Consider the following 24,181-nt stretch of genomic DNA (forward strand, 5'->3'; position numbering starts at 1 on the left):
GTCAAATGGTGGCAGCATCATTCTGTGGGAAGTTAAATGGAGCTAAACACAGTATGTGTGGGCTGCAACATAATTGAGACTGAGGTAAACCTTCATCTTCTAGCAGGACAATAGCCCTAGATGCACAAGATAAGGCTACAATAGAATGGGTGCTGACATTTAGATCAAATCATGTTCATATTTCAGAATGGCACAGTCAAAGTTCAGTCCTTAATCCATTGGAGAATATGAGGGAGGCCTCAAAACCTGTTTTTCACTGAAGACAATATACACCAGACTTTTCAGATTTAATTTGTAGATATATATTTTTTTAATTGTTAAATTTGTGGTTGTAACATTGAAAATATAACATTGTTCAATTGATATTCACACTTCAATACCAAATTGCACTAATGATGTAATCATAAAATGAATAAAAATCTAAAGCTGTAGGAGCTAAATCAACCCCTAATGTCACAGTTTCTGGTACCTGAATGTCCCTAAGTTTTATGAAAAAAAAAAAAGTGACAGGCAGCGCCTGCTGCAGAACAGGTGGACATACCTTCACTGGCCGGTTATATTGTTATGGGCTTTTTTACAGACAGTGTGGGGTGTCCGCGTGCGTGAGCGCGCGACAGAAAATGAGGTACTGGGCGGGGCGGGGGCAAGCCGAAGTGCGCGAGCCCCCTCCTCCTTCCCTCTCCCTCTGATATCGGCGACGCGCGGCGCGCTCGCTGCAGTCCTCTAGTGTTGTACTGTAATCATATGACAGGGAGTCGGTCCCCGCTGCCGAATACCGACACACCGGGCGGACACGAGCGAAGGCGCCGGGGTGGAGGACACCAGTTGATGGTAGCTCTGTAGCAGAAGGAGTGCAGGCGGAGGCGGCCGAAGTGTCAAACAAGTGCCAAACTCCCCCCTTAACTTTTTCAAAACTCTGGAGAGAGCCGAGCGGAGGGGTTGGGGGGGAGAACCGTTGAAGAGGACAGGACTCACGAACCGAAGGACAGTCCGCTGTACCCGGAGCTGAGAGTTGAGTCTGATCCGGTGGTGTGCTGGTCGTGGCTGGTGGAACCCCCCTTCCCTCCCCTGGGATCGTCGCTTTTTATTTAAAAGAAAAGTTGATAAGATTTCCCTGCTAGCTAGGTCACCCGAATCAAAAGCCATGGTCGGGGAGACAGAGGTGAAGGAAAGACCCAAGTCCAACCCGGACTATCTGATGCAGCTGATGAACGACCGGAAGGTGATGAGCTCCCTGCCCAACTTCAGCGGCATCTTCACGCATCTGGAGCGGCTGCTGGATGAAGGTAAGTGTGCCCTGAGCAGCGTTGCCACAGATCAAACCCATCACTTTCATGAAAACTAGAGCTGCACCAACAAATCAATCAATCACAGATCGGAATCGGACAATTTTCACCTGACCTCTTCTGCTCTGTTATTGGCAGATCAAAGCCAAAAATCCTACGTTTGAGTTTCTATTAATTAAATGTAGCAAAACTAAGAACTCCAACCATTTTTCTAATATTGCATCACATAATAGCATGCACTTGAACTTAATTTTTTATTAAAAATAAAGTATAGGGGCGTGTGTCTTGATGTATAAATAGGGATCTTGTTGTTCGTTTTCTATTGGTTCCAAACCTGCTAAGTCAATCAAAGGATCCACAGCACAGTTTTGACACTTTTATGTGTTGCTGTTCTAACAAGAAAAACACACAAAAATCAAACTTATGCAGACACACACACAAAATGGTATACAGATGAACCCGATTGGTTCATCTGTAGCTTAAATATATGGACTTAGCTGAGCTTTGGCAACAATTTTCCCCACTGCTGCCAAAATATTATAACATAATAGTTATTAAAGTTGCCATAATGTTACCTCATAACATTTGTTTTGATTTCAATGCATATATTTATGCATTGTTTTATAAAATACAAGTAAACACCCTAGCGAGGCAACTACATTTGTATTTTGTATTTTGCAAGGAAAAAAGTTTTCAAGCCTTTCTGCTAGCTGACCAGTAGTGCCCAGAAACATGTGGGGGAGGGGAAACGCTGCATTACTATACTCTCCATATGCTCTGAGAAAGTCTCGGTCACTCTGATGCTTTCTCTGACTTTCAGACTGTAGAAACAGTTGCAGGGCAGTATTTGAAGTGTCAATCAGCAAGTCAGACCTCAAACAACATCTAAAATTGGTATTAGCCACGATAAGACTGATTGGTTAATTTCTATTTGGAACACATTTCACAATTTTTTTTTACAGTACATCCATCAACATGTTTATGTATACAAATTACCACCTTCACATTTTGTTAACTGCTGTTATTAATATTTGCCTGTTCCCAGAGTGGGATTAATGAAGTACTTCTGTTCAGAAATATTTTATCCTTAAAGTAACTGAGCTTACTGAATGGTCTTTATCAGGATTCCTCCCTGAATCCTTGGAAGCAGCAGAGTTGAACCCAAAAACTGATCCCAGTGATAAGCTATCAGTTGTCTCCTGACTGTTTTCATTCAAAGCATGCATATAGTTTTGCAAACCTGTATCTTAAGCGAGATTTCTGATACACTGAAAAGAACAGCAGATCACTCTCTCTCTCCTCTCTCTTGCTCTCTCTTTTGCTTTCTCTCTGTCTCTCTCTCTTCAACACACACATACACACACACACACACACACGCACACACACACACACACACACACACACACACACACACACACACACACACACACACACAGTGACGGGAACAAACAGACAGTTGTTAGTCTTTCCCAGTGACCTAATGAGCAGGCTTATGTGAATGCTGCAGCCCATCCCTGTGCAGGAACGAGAGCATGAACGTGTAAAATATTTGATTTGTAGCTTCTTACGAGGCCTCGAGTCATGTTGCGTGCACAGCTTGCCGATACAGTCCACTTGTTGATATCCACCGCATCTCACCAGATGTAGCTGCACACACTATCACACACACACACACACACACACACACACACACACACACACACACACACACACACACACACACACACACACACACACACACACACACACACACAGATACATATATTTTTGTAACCCCAAATCCCGAGCTGTCCTTGTGTTTTAGTGTGTACTCCCCTTTTTGAATGGTCGCTACAGGCCACTTACAGGCCTGTTGGTGCGCATCTGGATCGTAGTGGCTCCAACTTGGTGCTCCGTGACAAGTCTCATGACACAGCAGAGTCACTCCCATAGCCAGACGACCTCTACAACCCAACAAATAGGTCAGCTTCGTGCCTTTGAGGACTGACAGCTGAGCATGTTCACCCCTCACACGTGATAATGCGACACCCGTGGTCAGTATAAATGGCTTTGTCTTCAGGGATGAGATCCGTGCGCAAAAAGACTAAAGTTTATATATGGTGTTGTTAATAATAGAGCACTTTTCGCTTCCATATTTAATCCACGGACAGGTTAAGTGTAGAGATAAAGTTTGTTGCTGTTGGCCCCTCTGCTACTCCTTTATTGTTCGCTCCTTCGACCGACTCTCTTGTTCTTCTTTCACTTCTTGTTTTCCTGTAGCTACTTTTAACTCAAGGGTGACAGCAGGCCTTGCTTTCCTGTGCAGATTTTTAGGCCTGAGGTTGTGTTTTAATAGCTGTTTTTTCTTGTTTGCTTTTTTTTCACTAGGGACAGGTCTGAATAGGTTATTAGAGGATCATCGTTGTGACTGTGGCTCTGGCTTTAATTATAGTGTCATACCATAGTTATTATGGTCAGGCTTATCACTCAGAGAGGCGGGAGACATGCCTGGTGTCAGCCTGCTTAGGTCAGATGATATTTGCGACCCAAGGCAGCTATTCTGCTGTGTGTGTTTGTGCGGTGCTGTAGTCAGTTATTATTGCGCTGGAGTGTCATTACAAAGGTATCAGGGGCAAGCATCGGTCATTGAGACGACCGTAAACAAAACGCACAGACGGACAAAAATAAGTCTCGTTTAGGCTGGTGCAACTGCCGCAAACTCGAGCCACCGACTTGATCGCTGAGGAAGCACGGTTTTACTTTGAAATTTAGAGCAAATTACAATTAAGTTTCATTGAAATAAAAAAACAAAAATATTAGCCTTAAAGTTGGAAGGTGCAAATTTCAGTCATAACCTTCATATGGATTAAAATTTGCTTGACAACATATAAGAAGAAGTGACCAGAGTTGCTCTCAGTGTGGAGTGATACTGCTCCTCCCCCACATGTTGCTGAACTGCTTATCAGCTGAGTAAAAGAAGTCTACTACACTTTTCTCTCAGGCATAGAGGCTAGTCCGGCTAGTTAACCAGTTGATATAAGCATGTAATATTCCTAAGTCTAATCTAGTAATATTGTTGCATAAAGACAAAAATATTACTATTCTATTGTGTGTTATTTTAGCTGCATGCAGGAATTATATCCACCTTATAGAGCAATGCTGTGAAACCTTGGTAGTATTCTTCAAGGTAGGCATACTCCTGTTTGTGAGCAGATACCTGTATAGACATTCAGTAAGGATTGCAATAACCATGTCGTTTAGCATTAACAGGAGGCACGTTTTGTGAAAACAGCTACACTTATCAGTATTTTATGATGTCTGCAAACCAGAAAAACAGTTACTATTGTTTCAGTTGTTACTTTTTGAACGGTTAATACGTTCTCAGCTCTGTGAGATTATCAAGGCATTGAAATGCACAATGCACTGATCAGTCAACCAGAGATCAAATCAGTTTGGTGATAGATAGGCATTGATTTTTGTTTTTGTTTGTTTGTTATTTATTATTCGGACCATAGCCAAATACTTAAACCCCCATCTGAAAACACAAATAACTGCCTATTTTTATTATTCAAACTTCAGTTATGCCCTAATAAACGATACAGGTGGAAGACAATAGCTAAAGTATTTAGTTATTTGGGGATACAGACAATCAGCACCAAGGGAAATTAATGGTGCTCCTGGTGTATCGCACCTTGGTGTTTCAGCTTCTCAAATATTTTCTTTCAAATATTTTTGAAAAGAAATTAGCAATTGGAGAATTTGCCACAAGTAATTTGCCATTATTATGTCCCACAGACAAATATGCAAATACTGACCTGCAGCTCTCTTTTTAAAAATATTTCACAGAATCGATCAAAGTCGGGAGCAGCAGGTCAAGCTGCAAAGGAAAAATTGTATTGGTATTGGCTTGACAAAAACCTGATTGGTTCATATCTATCAGCAAATGTTGTGTTTACATTTAAAAGTAAGATTAAATGCTGTTACTTTGTACTGTTCAGCAGCACCAATGGGGTAACTGTGGTAGAGCAGTAGGCTTTCTAGTGAGTATGTTGTATTTTTAGAACTGTGTTTGTTTTGTGTGGCTCTGACTGTTTGCAGCGACAGCTTTGAATACTTTTTCTTGTGGTATTGAAATATAAATACCACAAAATATGTCAAGTACCTAACACCTACATGTCACCATGAAGTTCTATGAATAAACAGTGAATAAACAGTAAAGAAAATGAAAAAAAATTGCAGTTAATGTTTTGTTTTTTTTTCTCACATTGTTTACAGAGTATCAGGGTTAATATCCTGTGTGTTAGAGTTAAAGAGAGAAAAAAAAACGGAACAGGAGGGAAATTAGCTGCAATGCTGCAGGGTTAATTGTGAAGCATAAAGCAGTCAGATTCTACATGGTGGTGCAGTGTACTTATGATTGTCTTCCTGTATGTCTTTCAGCTGTCACACTCAGCGCTTCCTTTAATACTGGTGACAGTGAGTCATCGTCCTCAGCAGCGGACAGTCTGACGAAAGAAATGTGAAACCTCTTCAGTTCACTCAACATAACCTCTGTTTTTTTTTTTTTTTCTGACCTCTTGTCTCAAAGAGATCGGCAGGGTGCGCAAAGACATGTACAACGACACGCTAAATGGTGGCATGTTCAACGGGCGGGACATGGAGGAGCTCCCTGAGGCCATCGGACCTGTTGCTCAGCTGCAGGAGAAGCTCTACGTGCCTGTCAAAGAGTACCCCGATGTGAGTGGACAAAAATCTGAGACCTTTGCCCCATTTTTTTTTAGAAGAGCTTCTGTTTACTTTGGTCTGTTGTCTCTTTATCCTTTCTAAGCTACAGAAAGAGTGCCAGACAGTCAGCGAGGCTGTTAATCATGGGGACGTTTTACTTTAAATTTTATCTAAAAGCTGATTTCATTCTGAGATCATCTGTGCTCACACCCAGTGATGTAATCTAGAGCTAAATGGGTCAATAATGCATCAGGACCAGTGACTCTACTGGGATTAGACTTAATAAAATAAAATAATTTGTGAGATTAAGGTTAACACAAGGTGTTTTATTGAAAAAAAAAAAGTAATCTGAATTGTGTTACTTTAAACTGCAATGCAACAACGTATAAGTGCTTTAAAAGAGTATTTTATTTGCCCCCTTACAGTTTCATTCTGATTTTGGTTATTTATCACACTTAAATATTTGGGATCATCAAACTAATTTTAATGTAAAATTCAACCTCAGGTAAATATAAAAACCAAGTTTTAAACAATGATTTTATTTACTAAGGGGAAAACCAATTTGAATGGACCTGGCCCTATGTGAAAAAGTAGTTGCCACCTTATTAAATCATGAATGTGTTATTAACCACATTTGGTTCAGTTTCTCCAATGAAATTTTGCCTGATTATTGCCAGGCCTGTAGAGTTGAGAAATTACGTAGATAGAACCTGTTTGACATCATGAAGTAGGTAAAAACATCTCACTCAGCTTTTCAACTAAAATAAAACATCAACCCAAAAGTCAAAGATGATGGTGATTGTATGACTGTGGGTACATTTGCATCTTTTGGACATGGATCACTTGCTGTATTTGATGAAGCCATCAGCTGTACTTATATTTTTTATATTTTGAATGTTTATTGATTTTTATCTGTACAGCACTTTCTCACAGCTACTGTTGTTTTATAGTGTTTTTTTTTGTTTTTTTTTAAATAAACTAGTGGTAATTAGTAACGCTCAGACTGAACGAAATTTACTTTGGGAGTGGCCCAGTCAAAGCCTGGATTTAATTTACAGACCCATTCAATAATTTAGAATATTATTGAAAAGCCCATTTATTTTAGGAACTTTATTACCAAGTGAAACAGATTGTATTGATTAATTGCACACATGTGGATGTTTGAAAACTTTTATTTCTGTTCATCGTTCTAATTTTCCTCCTACCGCTAATGAAAACATGATATCTAAAATTAGAAAATTATTTCAGACCAATAAAAAAAATCATTGTACAAAAACAGAAATGTGGGCTTAATGAAAAGTTTGTATAACACCTGCTTATAGGCTGCTCTTTTTTAATTGTTTGGTTAATCTGACAAATGAAACTCATTTGGACGTATATTCTAATAACTGATTGAATATGACTTGATCAAAACAGTCATATTGGGTCAAGAAGAATGGAACAAAATTCTTCTACAGCGATGTAAAAGACTCATTGCAAGTTATTATAATTAATGGTAGCTGTTGCTGCTGACATTGGGTTTAGGTGCAATTACTTTTTTTTACCAGATTAGTTAGGATATCTTTTTCTTCCTTCAAAAATTAAATAATCATCAGAAAATGTTTTTTTTTTTGTTCTAATAAATCTTGTTATATTTCTCTGATAATACAATTATTTTGATGATCTGAAACATCTAATTGTAATGTATAAAAGGCAAAATCAGAAGAAACCTGTGAAGGGGCAAATACTTTTTCACAGCACTGTAGGGATTTCAGTATGAGCTGGTTGATCCACATTGCGTGGCTCACATGATTTTCTCCACGCATCAGCTCGCCAATCACCCGCCACAATGCCGGGCTGTCCTGATTCACATGACGGCAGGCTAACAGGACGCACGCAGGAGTGCTTTGGAAAAACGTTGACATCAAGGTTAAATTTAGTGAGCAGTTCCTCTGTCTGGATCCGTGTATTGCGGTGAGCAGACGGGGTCAGAATGGGTCGGAATGAGTACCTAAGTAAACCTCAGAACACATTGAGAGAATATGACAGAAAAATTAAACCGGGACAAGGCCGACCAATTGTTATGAAAGAAGCCAACAGAGACATAGGGTTATTGGGAAAGAAGTAACACACACACACATGGAGGGGCACCTGTCAAGTTAATCACTCAGCCATAGTGACAGATAAGGGTAAGAGAACGACGGTGTCCTGTCAGGCCTCCAACACCAGCCAGCACACATATAATGAGCTATTTTTGTCTCTCCTACTAACACAAACACTTTACAGCTTCACAAACTTAAAAGATATCATTGTACTAATTCATGCATTAAAAAACAAACAATTTTGCTCTGAGGGGTATTATTGACGTAGCTCTACTTTTCTCATGCAGTCTTGTTCATTTTGTAATTTTTTTTAAAACTCTTTTTGTGTAGTTCAATTTTGTAGGAAGGATCCTGGGCCCACGTGGCCTGACAGCCAAGCAGCTAGAGGCGGAGACCGGCTGCAAGATTATGGTGCGAGGAAAGGGCTCCATGAGAGACAAGAAGAAGGTAAGCATTTTAAAAAACACAGAAGGTCTACACTTTCTCCTTCCTCCTACATACAGTCATTGGACAGACCAACGAGCTGACTCGTTGGTCAGTCAGCTCTGACCAACGAGTAGCTTAAATACAGGAATATAGTTTTTTACTTGCATTAAAGGTATCGCATCTGATTGACTATTAAATTAGATATTTTTACTAAAATAAGTCAAAGGTTATAGACATGTGCATGTATGCATAAATGGAGGTAATTTTGAAAATCATTATATGTTGGATCTAAATGTTATGTTAGCAAACCTGTACCTATATTTTCTTTATGTATGTCACATTTAGGCAATTGGTACTCTATTCTGCATGTTGCTGACTTGAGTTTTAAGAAAATTATCTTCATATTTAATGCTACCAGCCTTCTGTGTACAGCTATCAGTGTTGAACAGCAATGTTCACAAGATCATTTTTCTAAGTCAAGTCTTCGAAGGTAAAGTTCAAGTCAGATTTAAGTCTTTAAGGGAGACGTCCAAGTTAAGTCACTTACCTTTCACCCCAAGTCAAGCCGATAAAGAGAAAGCCAAAGCCTGGTCCCAAGTCTTTGTTGACCAACTGTTCATATGTTATGTTTTTTACCCCACGTTAAGTCTCAAGTCTAAGAGGTAAATCAAAGCCGGCTCTCAATCCTTGTGAGAAAAGCAAATCAATGTCAAGTTTCAAATTATGAGGAGCAAGATTGTATCTTTTCTCTACAAGCGGCATGACCAAGTGAAGTTTTACATCTTTTTTTTGACAAGTTAAAGTCATTTTTCAATTCTCAAAGGGGCAACTTTACTTCAAGCCTTTAGTCTTTAATAGAAAAGACCATGTTAAGTTTCAAGTTAATCAGATCTCAAGTGTTTTGCCTTATGTTGAAGTAACTTCACAAGTTATCAAGGGACAACTCCACCAAATTCCAGGTCTTTCACATCAAGACCAGGCCAAGTTTAAAGTTTTTGAGTGGCAAGTCCAAGTTGAGTCTCAAGTTTTTCAGTTCAAGTCCAAGGCGGCTCTCAATTCTTTGAGGGTCAGGTAAAGTGCCTTAGTCTGTCATGATCAGCTGAAGTCAAGTCTTTAGCCTTTAAGTGTCAAGTTTTGGTCAAGTTTTAAGTCTTTGAGGGGTCAAATCAAATTATTTCCACTTGGCAGAATGGTCGAGTCTAAGTCTACATCTAGAGCCAATTGGGAATCTGCGACAGAACTTGAACATTTATTTTTATAGATGCTTTCCGTTCAACCTGATTGCAAAAAAGGAAGGGTGAAATCTCAGCTTCTACACGTGTAAAGCTGGAAGAGACAAACCCTAGAAGCTGTAAATGCAACATAAGCGTCTCTGCAAGTATTGCCTCAGACGGGATGAATGCATCATCCCAGCATGTCATAATTTTCAGATTTCTATTTGGAAAACATTTATTTTCACCTTGAAATTATATAATACAGTGAGTTACCTAACACTTAAAATCACAATAATGGTTGGGGTTGTAGCATACCAAAATGTAAAAGACTTCAAAGGGTGTGAATACTTTTGCAAGACCCTTTGTTTTTCCTTCTGGGCTGAGTTTTGCTTTCCTGTCCTGGTGTTCAGTCCATCTGTCCTCCCTTCCTCTCCCCTGGTGTCTGCTGTTGGACGGAGTCAGCTCCAGCTCTTCCAAACGGCAGGTGGAGCAAGTCCAGCATTCCTCCACCACCTCCGCCCCCCTCCCTGTCTCTCTCGCTCTCTCTCTCTCTTCTTCTCTCCAGAACATTCTCTACCCTGCACGCCCCTCAGAGGGAGACACACAGAGAAACATGCAGAGAGAGAGAGGAAGGAAAACAGAGACACAGTGGGAGGCAACTGGGGAAGAGGAGAAAAAGATGTTGACTTTCAGTGTTCCTCAGAATGATACATCTCACTTGACAAAACAGCCTCAGAGGAAACCGTTTGCAAGAAGGCCAAGCAAAGATACAAGATTCACAATTTTCAGCCGTTGCTTTAAACTACAACTGGCTGCTATGACCCACTTGCATTCTTCACTATCTTCCAGTCGATAAAAAATAAACCTCATAGAGGGTGGAGTGATCTTCAGAGGTTCAGAGGTGATGGTTTTGATCATCTCTCGTCATCCAATCACAAGTGGACAGCTATGAGTACATAGGTTTACACCTGGCGCTGGAATGTGTCTCCACATATGTCTTCAGTCACCATTTGTGATGCAATCCTCAACTCCCTGCTGTGAATGTAAATACACTTTATTTCCCAAAGAGCATCGACTAACCAGGATCTGCGAACGACCAGAGGCAGTTGACCTATTTCTGCTGTTATCATCTGGATCCTTTCCAAACTTTGGGTACAAGTCCCACAAAGCTGAAACATATCTGAACTGATATGCTAAGTGTTTGCTTACTTTAAAGTGGCTTAATCTTTTCTTGCTCGCTTGGACACATGAAAGTCATCGTTCATTTGTGCGGATATGTTCCAAATTATTAGTTGTTTTTCACTGGAAATAAGCACGGATAATGGAGGACTAACTCCCTCTAAAACACTGGAAGTTAGGGAATAGAGCTGGATAAGAAGTTGGGAGGATGAAAATAGAATATAAAAAATGTCTGTATCTTTATCCCTCCAATCAGCTAGCATTCTGGGATTGCATAATTTTCCTAGAGTTGGTCAGATAAGCGAGGACCTTGTGAAACTCAAGTGGACTCGGTTTGATTGGGGACTAAAATTGCAACATTTGTTACATTTTCAGCTAATACAGTTCACTTTCACAGTGCATTATGCCAAACAAACCAAACCCTTTGAGAAACGTGTCCCCCCCTCTTGCTTGTGGAGGCCTGGACCAAGAACCACTGAAGGAAACAGCACAAAAACCTCTGAAGAAGACACTGAGCTCATCTAAATTCTTTACGAAATGTAAACCAAAGTGGAATGGCATGAGATTTTAGTATTTGCAGGATTTACCTTCTGTCTTTGACAAAAGACCATGGGACATTTCTCCTGAGACTTGCACATTTGTTTTGCTTGTATTTACCCAAAATGTACTACACATTAGTTCGCTCCCTGCTTTTGGAACGGTCTCTGGTCCGCTTGAATTCACATAGTCATTCAACAGAACCAAGGTTTAGGTTTTCAGGTGGACCAGAGTTTGCTTTTTGTCCACATCAGTTTGATTGTGCATTCACACCTACCCAAATGAACTAGACTTTCTCTGCAAATGATCTGGAGTTTCATTAAAGCAGAATAAACAAGGTTGGTGTAAATGCAGCCTAATTGAGCTTTTTGACAAAACAGAACTAAGACATGTCTTAAATATACAGAAAAATAGCCCATGCCTACTGTTAATTTACATGGGGAAGCTGAGAGCTTGAGTCTCTTCTAATGGTCATTAGAACCTTGTTGGAGTACACAGCCTACTGCATAGATGGGAGGTTTCGGGAAGTAATACACAGAGAATCAGAGTACTGAACGTCCACTAAAATGCAACATCAATCTTGTGTAACCACTCAGGAACAACATGGTCGTTTCATGAGACAAGTGTGTCCCCCCAAAGCCGCGTTAGACAACCTTGAGTGTTTTGTGTGTTTGTTTGTGCGCGATCCAAAAACCAAGCCAAGTGAGAAGAAGAGGAGAAGAGAAATCCTGTTCTGAGACTGGCTGTGGCGCATTCAAATCAAAGGTGTTTAAAACATTTGTGTGCTTTTCAGGAGGAGATGAACCGAGGGAAGCCCAACTGGGAGCACCTCAGCGAGGACCTCCACGTCCTGATCACTGTGGAGGACACGCACAACCGCGCCAAGATCAAGCTCCAGCGAGCCATCAACGAGGTCAAGAAACTTCTCGTGCCCGCTGTGAGTACCGGAGCAAAATCACGGAGCACAAAGTTTTACTCGCAACATTGCAGAAAAACACTCTGTGACTGGATGAGAGCTCACTGTGTTGGTATGCATGGAAGGGGGAAGGGGATTGTCAGTCTAAGAAGAGTGTGTGTGTGTGTCCTTGTGTGTATGAGGGTATGTGTAAGGGGTTAGGGTAATTAGGGAACACGCATAAAGGGGTTGCCATGGCAGCCCCGGGTTGTTTGAAAGGCTGAGGGAATGAATGGAGAGTCTGTTCACTCCTTCTCCCCACTCCATCACTCCTTTCACTCGTTCACAACTTACTTCGTTCCCAACTACCGGCTACAGTATTCCTTCTGCTCCCTGGGTTTTCTTTCTTGGGTTTTTCGGGTCCTCACAAGAGAACATTTTGATGGCACTCCTCAACATTTCTGACATTCTCCGGCCCACCTACCGCCTCCCCACAGACACACATGCACATTCACTGATGTGAGGACTGAAAAGAAGCACATCAGAGGGTATGGACACACACTCTTCATTATCCGCAGTTTGACTCACACGAAGAAAAGCAGATATTTCGTAATCACAAGACTCCTTCCTTTTTCGTCTCTTCATTATTCACGACAATACTGAGAGGCTGAAAGGACCAGTGGGGTGGGCTTCTGTTGCAACAATTAGCTGTCACTTCCAGTTCCCTCGCAGGATAGGCAACCCTCACAGTCTATAGGCCGTCAGGAGCTGAGCACCTGTTAATCTGTGTTTGTGCATGTGTGTGTCTGTATGAGCAGTGAGCAAAGTCAATGATATGTGTTAGTTTAACCCAGCTGACCTTTCACTCAGAATGTAAATCAGTCAAGCTTTTCACTGGACTGTAACTAGAGCTAAGAAGCAAGCGTGTTTGACACTGAATATGTCCTGTGTGGTGAGGTGGTTGGATTCGAGCTCCGGGCAAGTCCGCTTCAAATGATCTGCGATTTGTTTTGTGACTGGCTTTAGTGCGGGTAGGAGAACCTCATGGTGTGGTGACCTTCAACAAAAAACGCACTTTCACAGAATCAGAGTTTTTACTCAAAGCCTTATAAAGTAACCTACAAGAAACAATTACTTTGTTCAATACACTTTGCTAGAACCCTTCATTGCTTTTGAACTGCCCTGATCCTCCTTGGCATAGATTCAACAAGGTGTCAAAAATGTTCCTCAGAGAGTTCTGTCTATTAACATGGAAGTCTGTTCCTCTGAGGCCATGACTGTCAACCAGAAAGGAGTGAACTGCTCCATACAAGTTGAGGATCCATTTCTGCCTCAAGTGAAAGAATTCAAGTGTCCTTGTGTCTTTTTTACATGGGATGTCAGGATGGAGGGGGAGATGGATAGATGTATCGGGGCTCTGTCTGTAGTAATATTGGCACTGCATTGGTCTGTTGTGCTGAAGAAAGAGCGCAGCCAAAAATAGTCTCTGAAGAGTGCCCATGCCTTGTCTATGTTTATGAGATATAGATCATAACTGAAAAGATAAAGTCCCAACACAAGCCTGTAAAATTAACTTCCTGTATAGAGCTTCCTCCTCATAGAGTAGAGCCAGCAAACAGCTGAGGGGTTCAGGCATCAAGGCCAGGATAGCTCCTGGGTGACTGGGTGTTGCATGTCCCAGAGGGAGAAAATATTTGGCAAATCTATAACTTAATGATGAGAATATATGTTGTCTCATCTGGGATCTTCAGAATCATCAAGAGAGTGTTTTGGGGCATTTTGGGCATTAGGATTTCTGGGTTTCTAGCTGGATCTGACTGAATCAAGCAGCACTATAGTTGGTTGTGTACTGTAGTGAACAAGCATTTTAGCTTCTACCTTAACTCAACTGCAATCTACAAGAACAAACTGCAGTGTACTTTATAAAACGACTTGATGATTTTAACATAGATAAAAATGGTTTGTTGACAACATAGTTTAGTTTTGCAGATAATATGATAGCATCCTGTGGTAATCATCCTTGGGGGAGGTATTTTTGTTCTTTACCCATCTAGTTGGAGATACTGGCTGCAAAGGGCAAAGTCCAATTGATTTGGGTTGTCATTTGCTCATTCAGCCAAATTCTTCTCTCCACTGTAAGAAGCAGTGGAGAGTTTTGACTGATTTACTTGATTTTCATATTTGTATCTTTATTAGGTTTAATGCGGTATTGTAGATGTCATTATACTCAAACATTATTTTAAACTGCTGGACTGACATCCATTGACTTTGGAGGACTTTGGGCTAGACTAAACTCGTGATGTTAAAAAAAAATAGGTTGAGATGATATGAGCTTTGCGGCATGGGGTATTATCCTGCTTGGACGTAGGCATCAGAAGAAGGGTACTACGGTTCTAACAGGGATAGACACGGTGAGCAGTACTGGAAACTTATTACTGTACCTCATTTTTTCCTCATTGTCCTCTTTATTCTTCCTCCAGTCTCTCGCACTGTGATTTTCAAATGAAATGATACATTTAATTTTATCTCAAAAGGAGAGTTTTGGCTACTGGGCAGCAGTCCAGTTTCTGTTTTCTCTCGTCCATGTACGATGCGTTTGACGTTGTTGTGGTTTGAAGGGTGGCTTAACGCAAGGAATCCATCAGCAGTAGCCCATGTCCTGGATATTGTCTGTGGTGTCTCTAAACACTGCTGTCCATACCTTGTGAATAAATCTCAAAATCTTAAATGTGCTCTCCATAATCCTCTCAAACCTGTGATAATCCTTTGTCCCCTTGTTTTAACCTCACTTTTTCCTTCCACTCAACTTTCTTTTAACATGCTTGGATATAGAACTTCATGAACAGGCAGCTTCATCAGCAATGACATTTGTGTCCCGCCTTCCTTATGGAGGGTTCATTGGACTGTGTGCTGGATACCTGTGAAGTCAATGGTCTTCTCCATGATGGTGTCTTGAAAATGATTTTTTGTTGTTTTCATGTACAAATATTGGACTTTTATTCCAAGTAAGCCATAATTGTCCAAATTAACCAAAGTAACCAAATAACATATGACAATATTTGTGCTGTAGATCTGTATTCAACATTTTTTGAATAATTTAGTTTCTTTCATTAGAGGGGGTTTAGAAATACTACGGGAGAGGATGTGTAGCCCCCGGTAGAAATTTAGGACTTTATTGTTGCAAACGACAGCAATGACAACTGTACAGTCCATCAATTGACTTTTTAATGAAATTTATTTAAATGTACCTATATATCACAACTTATATATATAATAGTTGCTCTGACAAGAAATGCTGGGATCGTTTTACAAGCTAATTTTTAATGCTCTACTTTTTGCACTTTGAACTTTGATCTCAAAACTTTTGAAACTTTGATATACCTCAAAATACTAGTCCAAATCCCAGCACCCTGTATAACTTCCAGACTTTTTCTGACAACATTTTCTTCATTTGCCTTTGAGCGTCAGTCGTCGCTGTGATCTGATTGTGCTTTTCTGTTTGCCTGTGCCGCTGCAGGCTGAGGGGGAGGACAACCTGAAGAAAATGCAGCTGATGGAGCTGGCCATTCTCAATGGGACCTACAGAGACGCCAATGTCAAGACACGTAAGCATGACCTCATAGTTAACATGTGGAGGAGGGTGAGTGGGTGACAAAGGAAGGGTCTCAGTACAGGACTTGACTGTAATATGAACAATGCCTCTGTTCCCCTTGTTAAATAGACTGTTTGTGCTCTCCTCTTCTTCCCTGTCTATTGTATGTGCGCTCATGTGGGTGTGTGCACACTTGCATTATTGTACGTTTGCTTCGCCGCGCAGCCACTGCCGCCTTCCCGCTAGCGACCCCTCAGGCGCCTCGGATCATCACAGGCCCAACACCCGTCCTGCCTCCCACCCTGCGGAACCCTGCCCCGGTGACCACGCCCACCATCATGCCTCTGATCCGTCAGATCCAAAGCTCCGCCCTCGTGCCGGGAGCCAATCCGCATCCAGCACTGGTGCAGCAAGGACCCGAATCTGGAATCATCTACACGCCTTACGAGTATCCCTACACACTCACGCCCTCCATATTGGAATACCCGATTGACTCATCTGGAGTATTAGGTATATACCAATCAACAGTCTGTCACTTTCATACATAGTCAATGGATGTATTACGAGAACTGGACACTGGACTCCAATGAAAGCAGTTTGTATTAACAGATAGTCAGAGCTCCAACTACGTAGAGTTACTCAGAATATAGAGAGGATGGAGCACTTGTAGCTTTAAGCTTCTTACTAAACTCTCCGCTCAATAGAAATATAGTAAAATCTTTCTGTTGCTTCTTTTTCCTTTTGCTTCTCATGTATTACATAAATACGAAACATTCTGTAAGCCATGACCTGAATAAACGGCACAGTTTATACCCGTACAAACACAAATACTGCTTTTAAAAATCTATTCACACATTATCAGACATGCTACCTTAGCACACCAGTTACATTAATAAATGCAGGTGTACCACGATAGCTGTAGCTACACAATAACTGCCTGGAGTCATATTGATAATATTCACGCGCTCACTAAACTAAGTTAAAAAGTTAAAAACAGTAAAAGAAACAATTCCAGCCATACTTACGGTTTTTCAGGTTTGCACACATCATCAATAAGAGTTTAATGTTATTGTGTTAAAACACAGCCCTTATTATGTTCATAATTTTTTCCCAAATTAATGACAGAATAGATGCTCATTTCTATGATAAAACATTCCAATGTTTTATCCAATACACCAGAGATAAACCAAAATTATCTCTGGCTGCAGTGCCACACACACACCCTCCCCAACCTGTTGCTGTGTACCGCAGGTCAGTTGCCCTAAAGCCAACATAAAATATGTTTATTTTAAATGTTTGGGGAGCAAAGTTCTCATATTAGTAATTGGATATTAAAAAAAAAAAAATTCTGAAATTAATTTTAAACCTTTTGACATCTTTACCATGGATGCCAAAAAACTTTGTGTTGGGCACTCAAGAGCATCAAACAAATTACTTTATCTTTCTCTTATTTCTTTCCTCTTGGTCTTGGTTTCGTATCAGAATCGGGAACTGAACATTTTCGCCTCCGGCACCGATTGGCTGCCATGTCCAGTTCTTGTAATACATCCACATCACACACAGAAACCTGCTGAAGCTCATTGCTGGGCTAACAGTCCCTTCTCCCTGTGTTTTTGCAGGTATGGCATTCCCAACCAAAGGCTAAGCGATAGCAATCCCTTCCTAGCACACACCTGGACTGGCTTGCAGAGACCCCCCCATCCTTACCCGCCCCCCCCTCCCCCTCACACACACACACACCCTTCACCACCATTCACCCCACACAAACACATATAGTTATCCCGCAGAACAGACAGTCAGTTTGTTTCTACTTTAGGATGAGAGATTCCTGTTAATTTCCCTATGTTTGTATTAGCAATCTAGCATTGTGGTGTGACAACTACTTACCTTTTTATAATAATTCAGCTTCCGCTTGTAATTCTTAACACATTTTAGTGAACCTGTAGATGTTTTAGAGCTGCTGTTTGCGATTTAACATATGGTAAAAGCTTGTTTTGATCACAGAGCTATAAATGTGACTTTTGCTTAAAGCTGATTTTGAATCTACTAGTTAAGGTTAGTTGAAAACTAGCAGTTTGGATTAATATTTTCTTTAGGGAGCAGAAGACCACAAAACAACAAAAGATTCTCTTTTAGAGGCAATATATATATATATATATATATATTTTTTTTTTTTTTTTTTTTTTTCACCCTTTTTCACCCTCAGACTCGAGAACTTGTAAATTCTTGGTGTCACTGACGTTGGTGCCTTGGGTGGGACTGTCTGTTGTCTTTCTGATGAGTAACCCTTCTGTGTTTTGTTTTTGGGGGAAATATCAATGGCTGTTAGCAGGTGCCATGACCACTAAGGTACGACGCCACGACAAGAGAATCCATCCTTACCAAAGGGTAGTGACCACAGACAGAGGTTAGTTAGCTCACCAGCCACTCTATGTGTATATGTGTGTGTTAGTGTGTGTGCATGCAGACCAATGGACCAATTCCAGTTTACATGAGTCTTTAATACGGCATGCCTTAAAAGAAAAAGATGAAATCGCAGCAGGCATAAAGTGTGAAAGTGAAATATGTGATGGGATTGCGGAGGTGACAACTGCTCGCCTGTCTGCCCAAACCGGACAGCTCGCAGGGCCGGGGCCCGCTCATGTGACTCGGCCCTTGTGACTCCTCTGAGTCATCTCTCTGAAAACGTTACATTTCTCCTCCTAAGTACTACTTCTGATCAAGTAAACACTGTGGAAACTTTTATTTATACTCAACTTCATTCCACTAGATTTCCACAGATTTTTGTTGTTTTTATATCTATATATAATGAATTAAATCCTGTGTAATTCCCAATTCTTACATGACGGTTAAAGTAAAATATGAGAAAACACAGCGTGTGATAACTACTGAAGTCTGTGTTACGAGCTCTTTTGTATGAAATACTGTTGCTTGTGGTCTTATCAGTCGCCCACTGGACTTTATCATTGGGACTGTTTACATCTTTCATTTATTTCCTAGCCAGAGTGGTGCTGTTACCATGTATTTAGCTGCAAAAATAAATTTGTATATAGGGATTTTAAGGATTTAAGTGCTTATATGAAGCTTACGGAACAAGATTGCCTGGAAATACCTGTAGTTTTTTTTAGTTTGTAAATTTTTTTTTTTCGTTTTGTTTTATGATATGCTTTTTATAGATGAAGTGTCTCCATGTAAACTGTATTCAAAGTGTGTAGCTACTACTGTTTTAGTCACCGCGAAGGTGGCAATGAAGGCAGTGTTTTTCTCTGTGTATTTAAGATGAGGTGACCTTCTTGATTTCGCAGGCCTCCAGACTGTTATATGCAATAGAAATGGAGAAATGGATTAGCTAGCTACGATATATATATATTTATATATATATAGATATATATATATATATGTGTGTGTGTGTGTGCGAGCAGTGGTGCTCCTATTGTATACGATGGACAAAAAAAAACACTAAAAGGCAATAAAGATGAGTATTGAAACAAATCTCCAAAGCAAACCAAAGCCTGGAAATTCTTGTAGTTTAGCCTGTTTATTGTTAAATTGTTCCTCAATTCCTTCTAAAGTCATCTGTTAACCTCTCATCACTGTCTTTACTGCACTAGGTGCTGCTCTAATACTTCATAGTCAATACAGGTACACCTCAGTACAGTAGAGTGTCCCTGATAATTTGATTTATTTCAGTAATTCAATTCAAAAAGTGAAACTCATGCATTGTTTTATAGATTCGTTACATACAGAGTGATATATTTCAGGTGTTGGAATGATTATGGCTTACAGCGAATGAAAACCAAAAACGCGCTCCCTCTGAAAAAAAGGAGACATAGCATAAAGCCAATTAAAAGATGATTTTTAATACAGAAATGTTAGTCTGCTGAAAAGCCTGCAGCATACTGTGTCTCAACATGGGGCTCCTTTTGCATGAACCACTGATCACATTTTCCCACTGACTGTGGGAACGTCGTGCTGGACTTCATGCAGTTTGGATTCTTTGCCTTTCTACTCTTCCTCCAGACTTCGGGAAATAGATTTCCAAATTAAATTACAAGACTGACTTTCATCTGAAGCTTTTTACTTGGTGCAAATGTGGTTTTAACATTAGGAATGCAATGCCGGGTCTTGAAGCATAGACTCCAACTGCAGTTCACAATCTTCTAAAGGCTGCCGCTGTTGCTTCTGTATTTTTCTCCCCCCCTACCCCCATACTTTTCCCTTCCACTAAACTTTCCACCAGTACACTTGGAAACAACACTCAAAGAGTTTTTTGTGATTTCAGTGACTGTCTGCTGGACAACTGTCAAGTCCATGATTATTTGGACAATATAATATTCTGAGAAAATGAACTTTTGGGTTTTCATTAACTGTAAGCCATAATCATCATCAAAATTAACCGAATGCTTGAAATCTCTCTCTCTCTGTGTGTGTGCATTAAACCTATTTTGAACTAAATTGCTGAAATAAACTACCCTTTCATTGATATTCTAATTTATTGAGATGGACCTGTAAACCAATAATCAGTTAATCACAACTCTTAATCATCCAAATCTGACTCCTGCTGCTCTAAACAATAGCTCTACTTGTCAGTGAGTGAAAGGCCTGGAGAACTTTTCTTTGGACATAAAGGTCACTCTCTCACCCACATGAAACCATGCTGCCTCCCTCTCTTGTCCATGGTTTCACTGTCTGTCTGTGCTAGACGTAGCCCAGCTAGCATGAGTAGTGTCACTATAGCAGCAGTCTGGCCAGCAGGAGGGGAAACCCTGCAGATGCCTCCATGAGCACATGGGAGCGTCTCTAACCAGCCATTCCTTGTGTCAACACGCCAGGGTTGATGCGAGTCTTTGTGAATGGTTCTGCGGTGCTCATGAAGGCGTTTTGTAACGACCCTCACGCTGCGCGGACCGCACTAGATCTGCCTTGTTGTCATCCCGACGCCACTAGCTGACACTAATCTCTCTTCTATCTTTTTTCTTTTTATGTCCCCCCCTTTTATGTGCCCTTTTTGTTTCCTTTCCTCGTCTGTCCGTCTCTGTCCGTCTAACTCTAGCTGCCACGGCAACTAACCCATGACCCCACCCCCTCCGCCCCGCCCCTTGACCTTCTGACCTTTCCGCCCACTGATGACCCACCCATCTCTGCCCGCTGGCGTGCTCATTGGCCCGCGGCTCAGCCAACAAGAGACCAGAACATTGGGAACAAGCCGGCTGCTGCTGCTGCCTCTATCTAAACCAGCCAACCAGATGACAGCGATCCCGGGAATAAACCTCAGGACCCCACCCCACAGCCCCTTCCCATCACTTTACCAAACGTGCCTTCCTTCTAAAATCCCAAAGCCAGTCTAAGAATCTTCTCTGAATATCAAAATTACAATCTGTGACAGCTGTTTGACTTTACAAGGGGGGTGGGCCCCAAACTGGAGAAGGGCTTTCTAAACTGATTCCTATCCCGCTGTGCTGCCATGCCATGCAATAATGACTATTAATAACATGGTAACTATACTGATACCGGTGTTACTTATCAGCACAAAAAAACCCTCCATACACACTAAACTGTGGGACATGTGTTAAGATTTTATTGCGTTTCTCCCCTTAGTGAGTGCTTCTTTTCAGCAAGTTTTAACTGCAACGTAACATTTACAACGGTGTTAAAACACGCATATGTTAACAAAACAAAAATCTATCTTGACACCGACAAAGCCATCATTCAGGAAAGGAAAATGCCAGCACAGGACCCTTTCCACTGTAAAGTGACAGGTGCCCTGCAAGGAAAAATGGTCTCCTAAATGCCAGATCCTGCGGTCCAGACACAAACCCACACCCACAAACAGAAAAGGAAAGTTCTGTCCGAGTCCCTTTCACAATGATGCCTTCGCCTTTTTTCCACACTACAGTATTGTACGACCTTGAACAACAGTGCCTTTATTTATTGAGAGTGAAGGAACAATGTTACACATAAATCTCTTCTTTTATTTGAATTGAAACGTCTTGATGCAGTACAGAGGGCCAAAAATGTCATAATGCATAATAATAATAATAATAATAATAATAATAATAATGATAATAATGAATAATAGTTAAAATATATAAAACCAGTCATAGATGTGATTATTTCAATAAAATTTGAAATCCAATAAATAAACTGTAACTTTCAAAAGTATAGAATTGAAATAAAAATATGGAAAAAATTTAATAAAATTTTAATTTGTTATATCTTAAATTCACAAATGATGAAATACATGATTAATCTTACTCTGGCATCCTCACCCATAAAAATCTAATGCAGCTAAAAACAAGGCAACTGATTTGGAGTTACGCTACTGTTTAGCCAATCTGCTGATGTTAGTGGCTACTTGTTGGGCCGCACTTATTCAGTGATGAAATGTAGTACAGCTCTTATAAAATACTTTAATGAATAATGAAAATAATTTTATCTATGAGTTTTGAGTTAGATTGACACATTTACGTAATTTTAATCATTCATATACTTACTACATGTAATAATTTCCAATTTTATTGAAATTTTCACAGTTCTCTATCAACCTATTTGATTTTGCCACTTTTGGCCCCCCATACCAGCTCTGTGCCCAACCCCAAATTATATCATTTGGGGTTCATTTTGGTGAGTTACGAATGTAGGGAATATGAATCTGCATTTTTATTGTTTCCCTTTTTTTGTGCCAAAATACAGAAGCGTACAAATTTGTTTGCACCCTTTGCAAAGATGCATATGAACCTTTTGAATATATTTATCAGTATTGCAGTATCATAACAGTGAACATGTTTGATTGTTTCATCATTTAAGTTGAGTAAATTTTTTCAGAGGGAGAAAAAGTAATCTATTCTTACTGCATTCTTAATACTTTTTATTTGCTTCTATGGTCCAGTGTATTGATCTGACGATATGCTTTGGATTATATGCAGCATATATAATCTATCAAATCTTTATTTAAAAAATTTTGCAATGCCTTGCACCCAGTTTGTTACGAAAAGTTTGTCCTGAGCCTTGTCTGATCACAGCTCCATTTAAAGTCTCACACATCTTTAATCTTTTCTTTTTTTATGGAGACTTGGTAAACCTCAAAATGGCTCATCTGATTCATTTGAACAGCTTGTTCTTTTTTCTCTCTCATTCTGAAGAGAATTAAGTCTGGGTCATGTCAGGTTTGAACTCTATTAGAACATTAAATGGGGTTATGAATTAAAAGTTTCAATTTAGAAACTAAACTGTATCTGCAAAAAAAAAAAAAAAAAAAAAAAAAAAGTGGAGGCCACATTTTTTTTAACATTAGACTTTTTCCCACTGACTGAATATACTGAAGATAAAGAGTGGAGCTTTCTGCAATTTCCATTAAGAGATAATGCTTCTGCAATGCAAATGATTTACTTTAAAATATATTTTACATCTGTTTTTCAGTAGGGGTGCCAATACTTTTGTTTGCAGTCTGAAGTATGAGCTAAAGTAATGATGCAGCAACTAAAAACATCTTTAAAACAAGAACAGTGTTAAATTTATCTTTGTTTTTGTGTTGCTTGTTATTTTTATCTTCTTGTTTTTCATGTGTATCTGCTTTTTGTCCAAAAGCAAAATTTTACTTTCACACATTCAAACCAAGTGATGCCTTCAAATGAAAGAAAACCATGCAGTCATATCTTCTGTACCAAGTTGATATTGTATTTTTATATTCTATTTTGTACACCAAAAAAACAAAAAACATTAAATGACATTTTTAGATAAGAGAAATTATGCCTTATTATGGATAAAGAATCAGTTTAAGGTCAAACTATCCTTCATGTGCCATCAGTAATACTTATTTCCTGATAAACTGGAGTTCTCTGTTTTAACTTTTTTGAGCCTATGAGATCAGCATTGCTTGCCCTTTGTGCCTTTTTTTTTGTTGTATACGACAACGAGTGTGACAATTAACAGTGTAGTACAACATTAATCTACTCTTTGGTGCCAAGTTTAGGTTACTAACTGTTACCACTTCTGTGATTATTAACCACTTTAATGGTATCTGTCTCTGCCTCCTTTTTAAAGAATAAAAAGTGTGTCTAAGATGGTTTAAAAAAAACACATGTGCTGAATGGTGATCTTTTAACTTTTATCTGAGGAATAACTATTTGTTCAAGTATTAAACTCTTAGATGTAAAACTAACAAACTTTGTTGCTTCTTCTCTGTAGCACTTAATTATGCAAAACAGCTTCCTTTCTGCATACTAATCGCCAAAAACTCTTTAGATTCACAGAGGATTAAAAAAAAA

General features: G+C 39.9%; 1 protein-coding gene across 5 annotated transcripts; it reads left to right on the forward strand.

The window, feature by feature from the left end:
* Positions 1-705: 705 nt before the first annotated feature.
* On the forward strand, positions 706-24,079 carry qki2 (QKI, KH domain containing, RNA binding 2). Of its 5 annotated transcripts, none has more exons than XM_015005573.2 (9): positions 706-1,286; positions 5,854-6,002; positions 8,402-8,518; positions 12,221-12,364; positions 15,840-15,927; positions 16,140-16,424; positions 17,510-17,533; positions 18,244-18,321; positions 20,968-24,079. In XM_015005573.2, exons 1-9 carry the CDS (start codon positions 1,145-1,147, stop codon positions 20,988-20,990), a joined length of 1,050 nt encoding a protein of 349 aa, XP_014861059.1. In that variant the 5' UTR covers positions 706-1,144; the 3' UTR covers positions 20,991-24,079. The 5 variants fall into 5 exon arrangements, with proteins under 5 accessions (XP_014861059.1, XP_087872510.1, XP_014861060.1 ...); XM_088016384.1 differs by having other exon boundaries at positions 18,247-18,321; XM_015005574.2 differs by lacking the exon at positions 17,510-17,533.
* Positions 24,080-24,181: the final 102 nt, after the last annotated feature.

The sequence above is a fragment of the Poecilia mexicana genome, unplaced genomic scaffold (assembly GCF_051168715.1).
Source record: "Poecilia mexicana isolate PSO_F unplaced genomic scaffold, ASM5116871v1 scaffold_19, whole genome shotgun sequence".
NCBI lineage: Eukaryota > Metazoa > Chordata > Actinopteri > Cyprinodontiformes > Poeciliidae > Poecilia > Poecilia mexicana.

What these genes read in the sequence shown, in the direction of transcription:
- qki2 (XM_015005573.2), top strand. Translation starts at nt 1,145, where the DNA reads ATGGTCGGGGAGACAGAGGTGAAGGAAAGACCCAAGTCCAACCCGGAC. An exon ending in CTGTCAAAGAGTACCCCGAT is followed by an intron (nt 6,003 to 8,401) that starts GTGAGTGGACAA and finishes CTTTTTGTGTAG; the next exon opens with TTCAATTTTGTAGGAAGGAT. An exon ending in AGAAACTTCTCGTGCCCGCT is followed by an intron (nt 12,365 to 15,839) that starts GTGAGTACCGGA and finishes GTGCCGCTGCAG; the next exon opens with GCTGAGGGGGAGGACAACCT.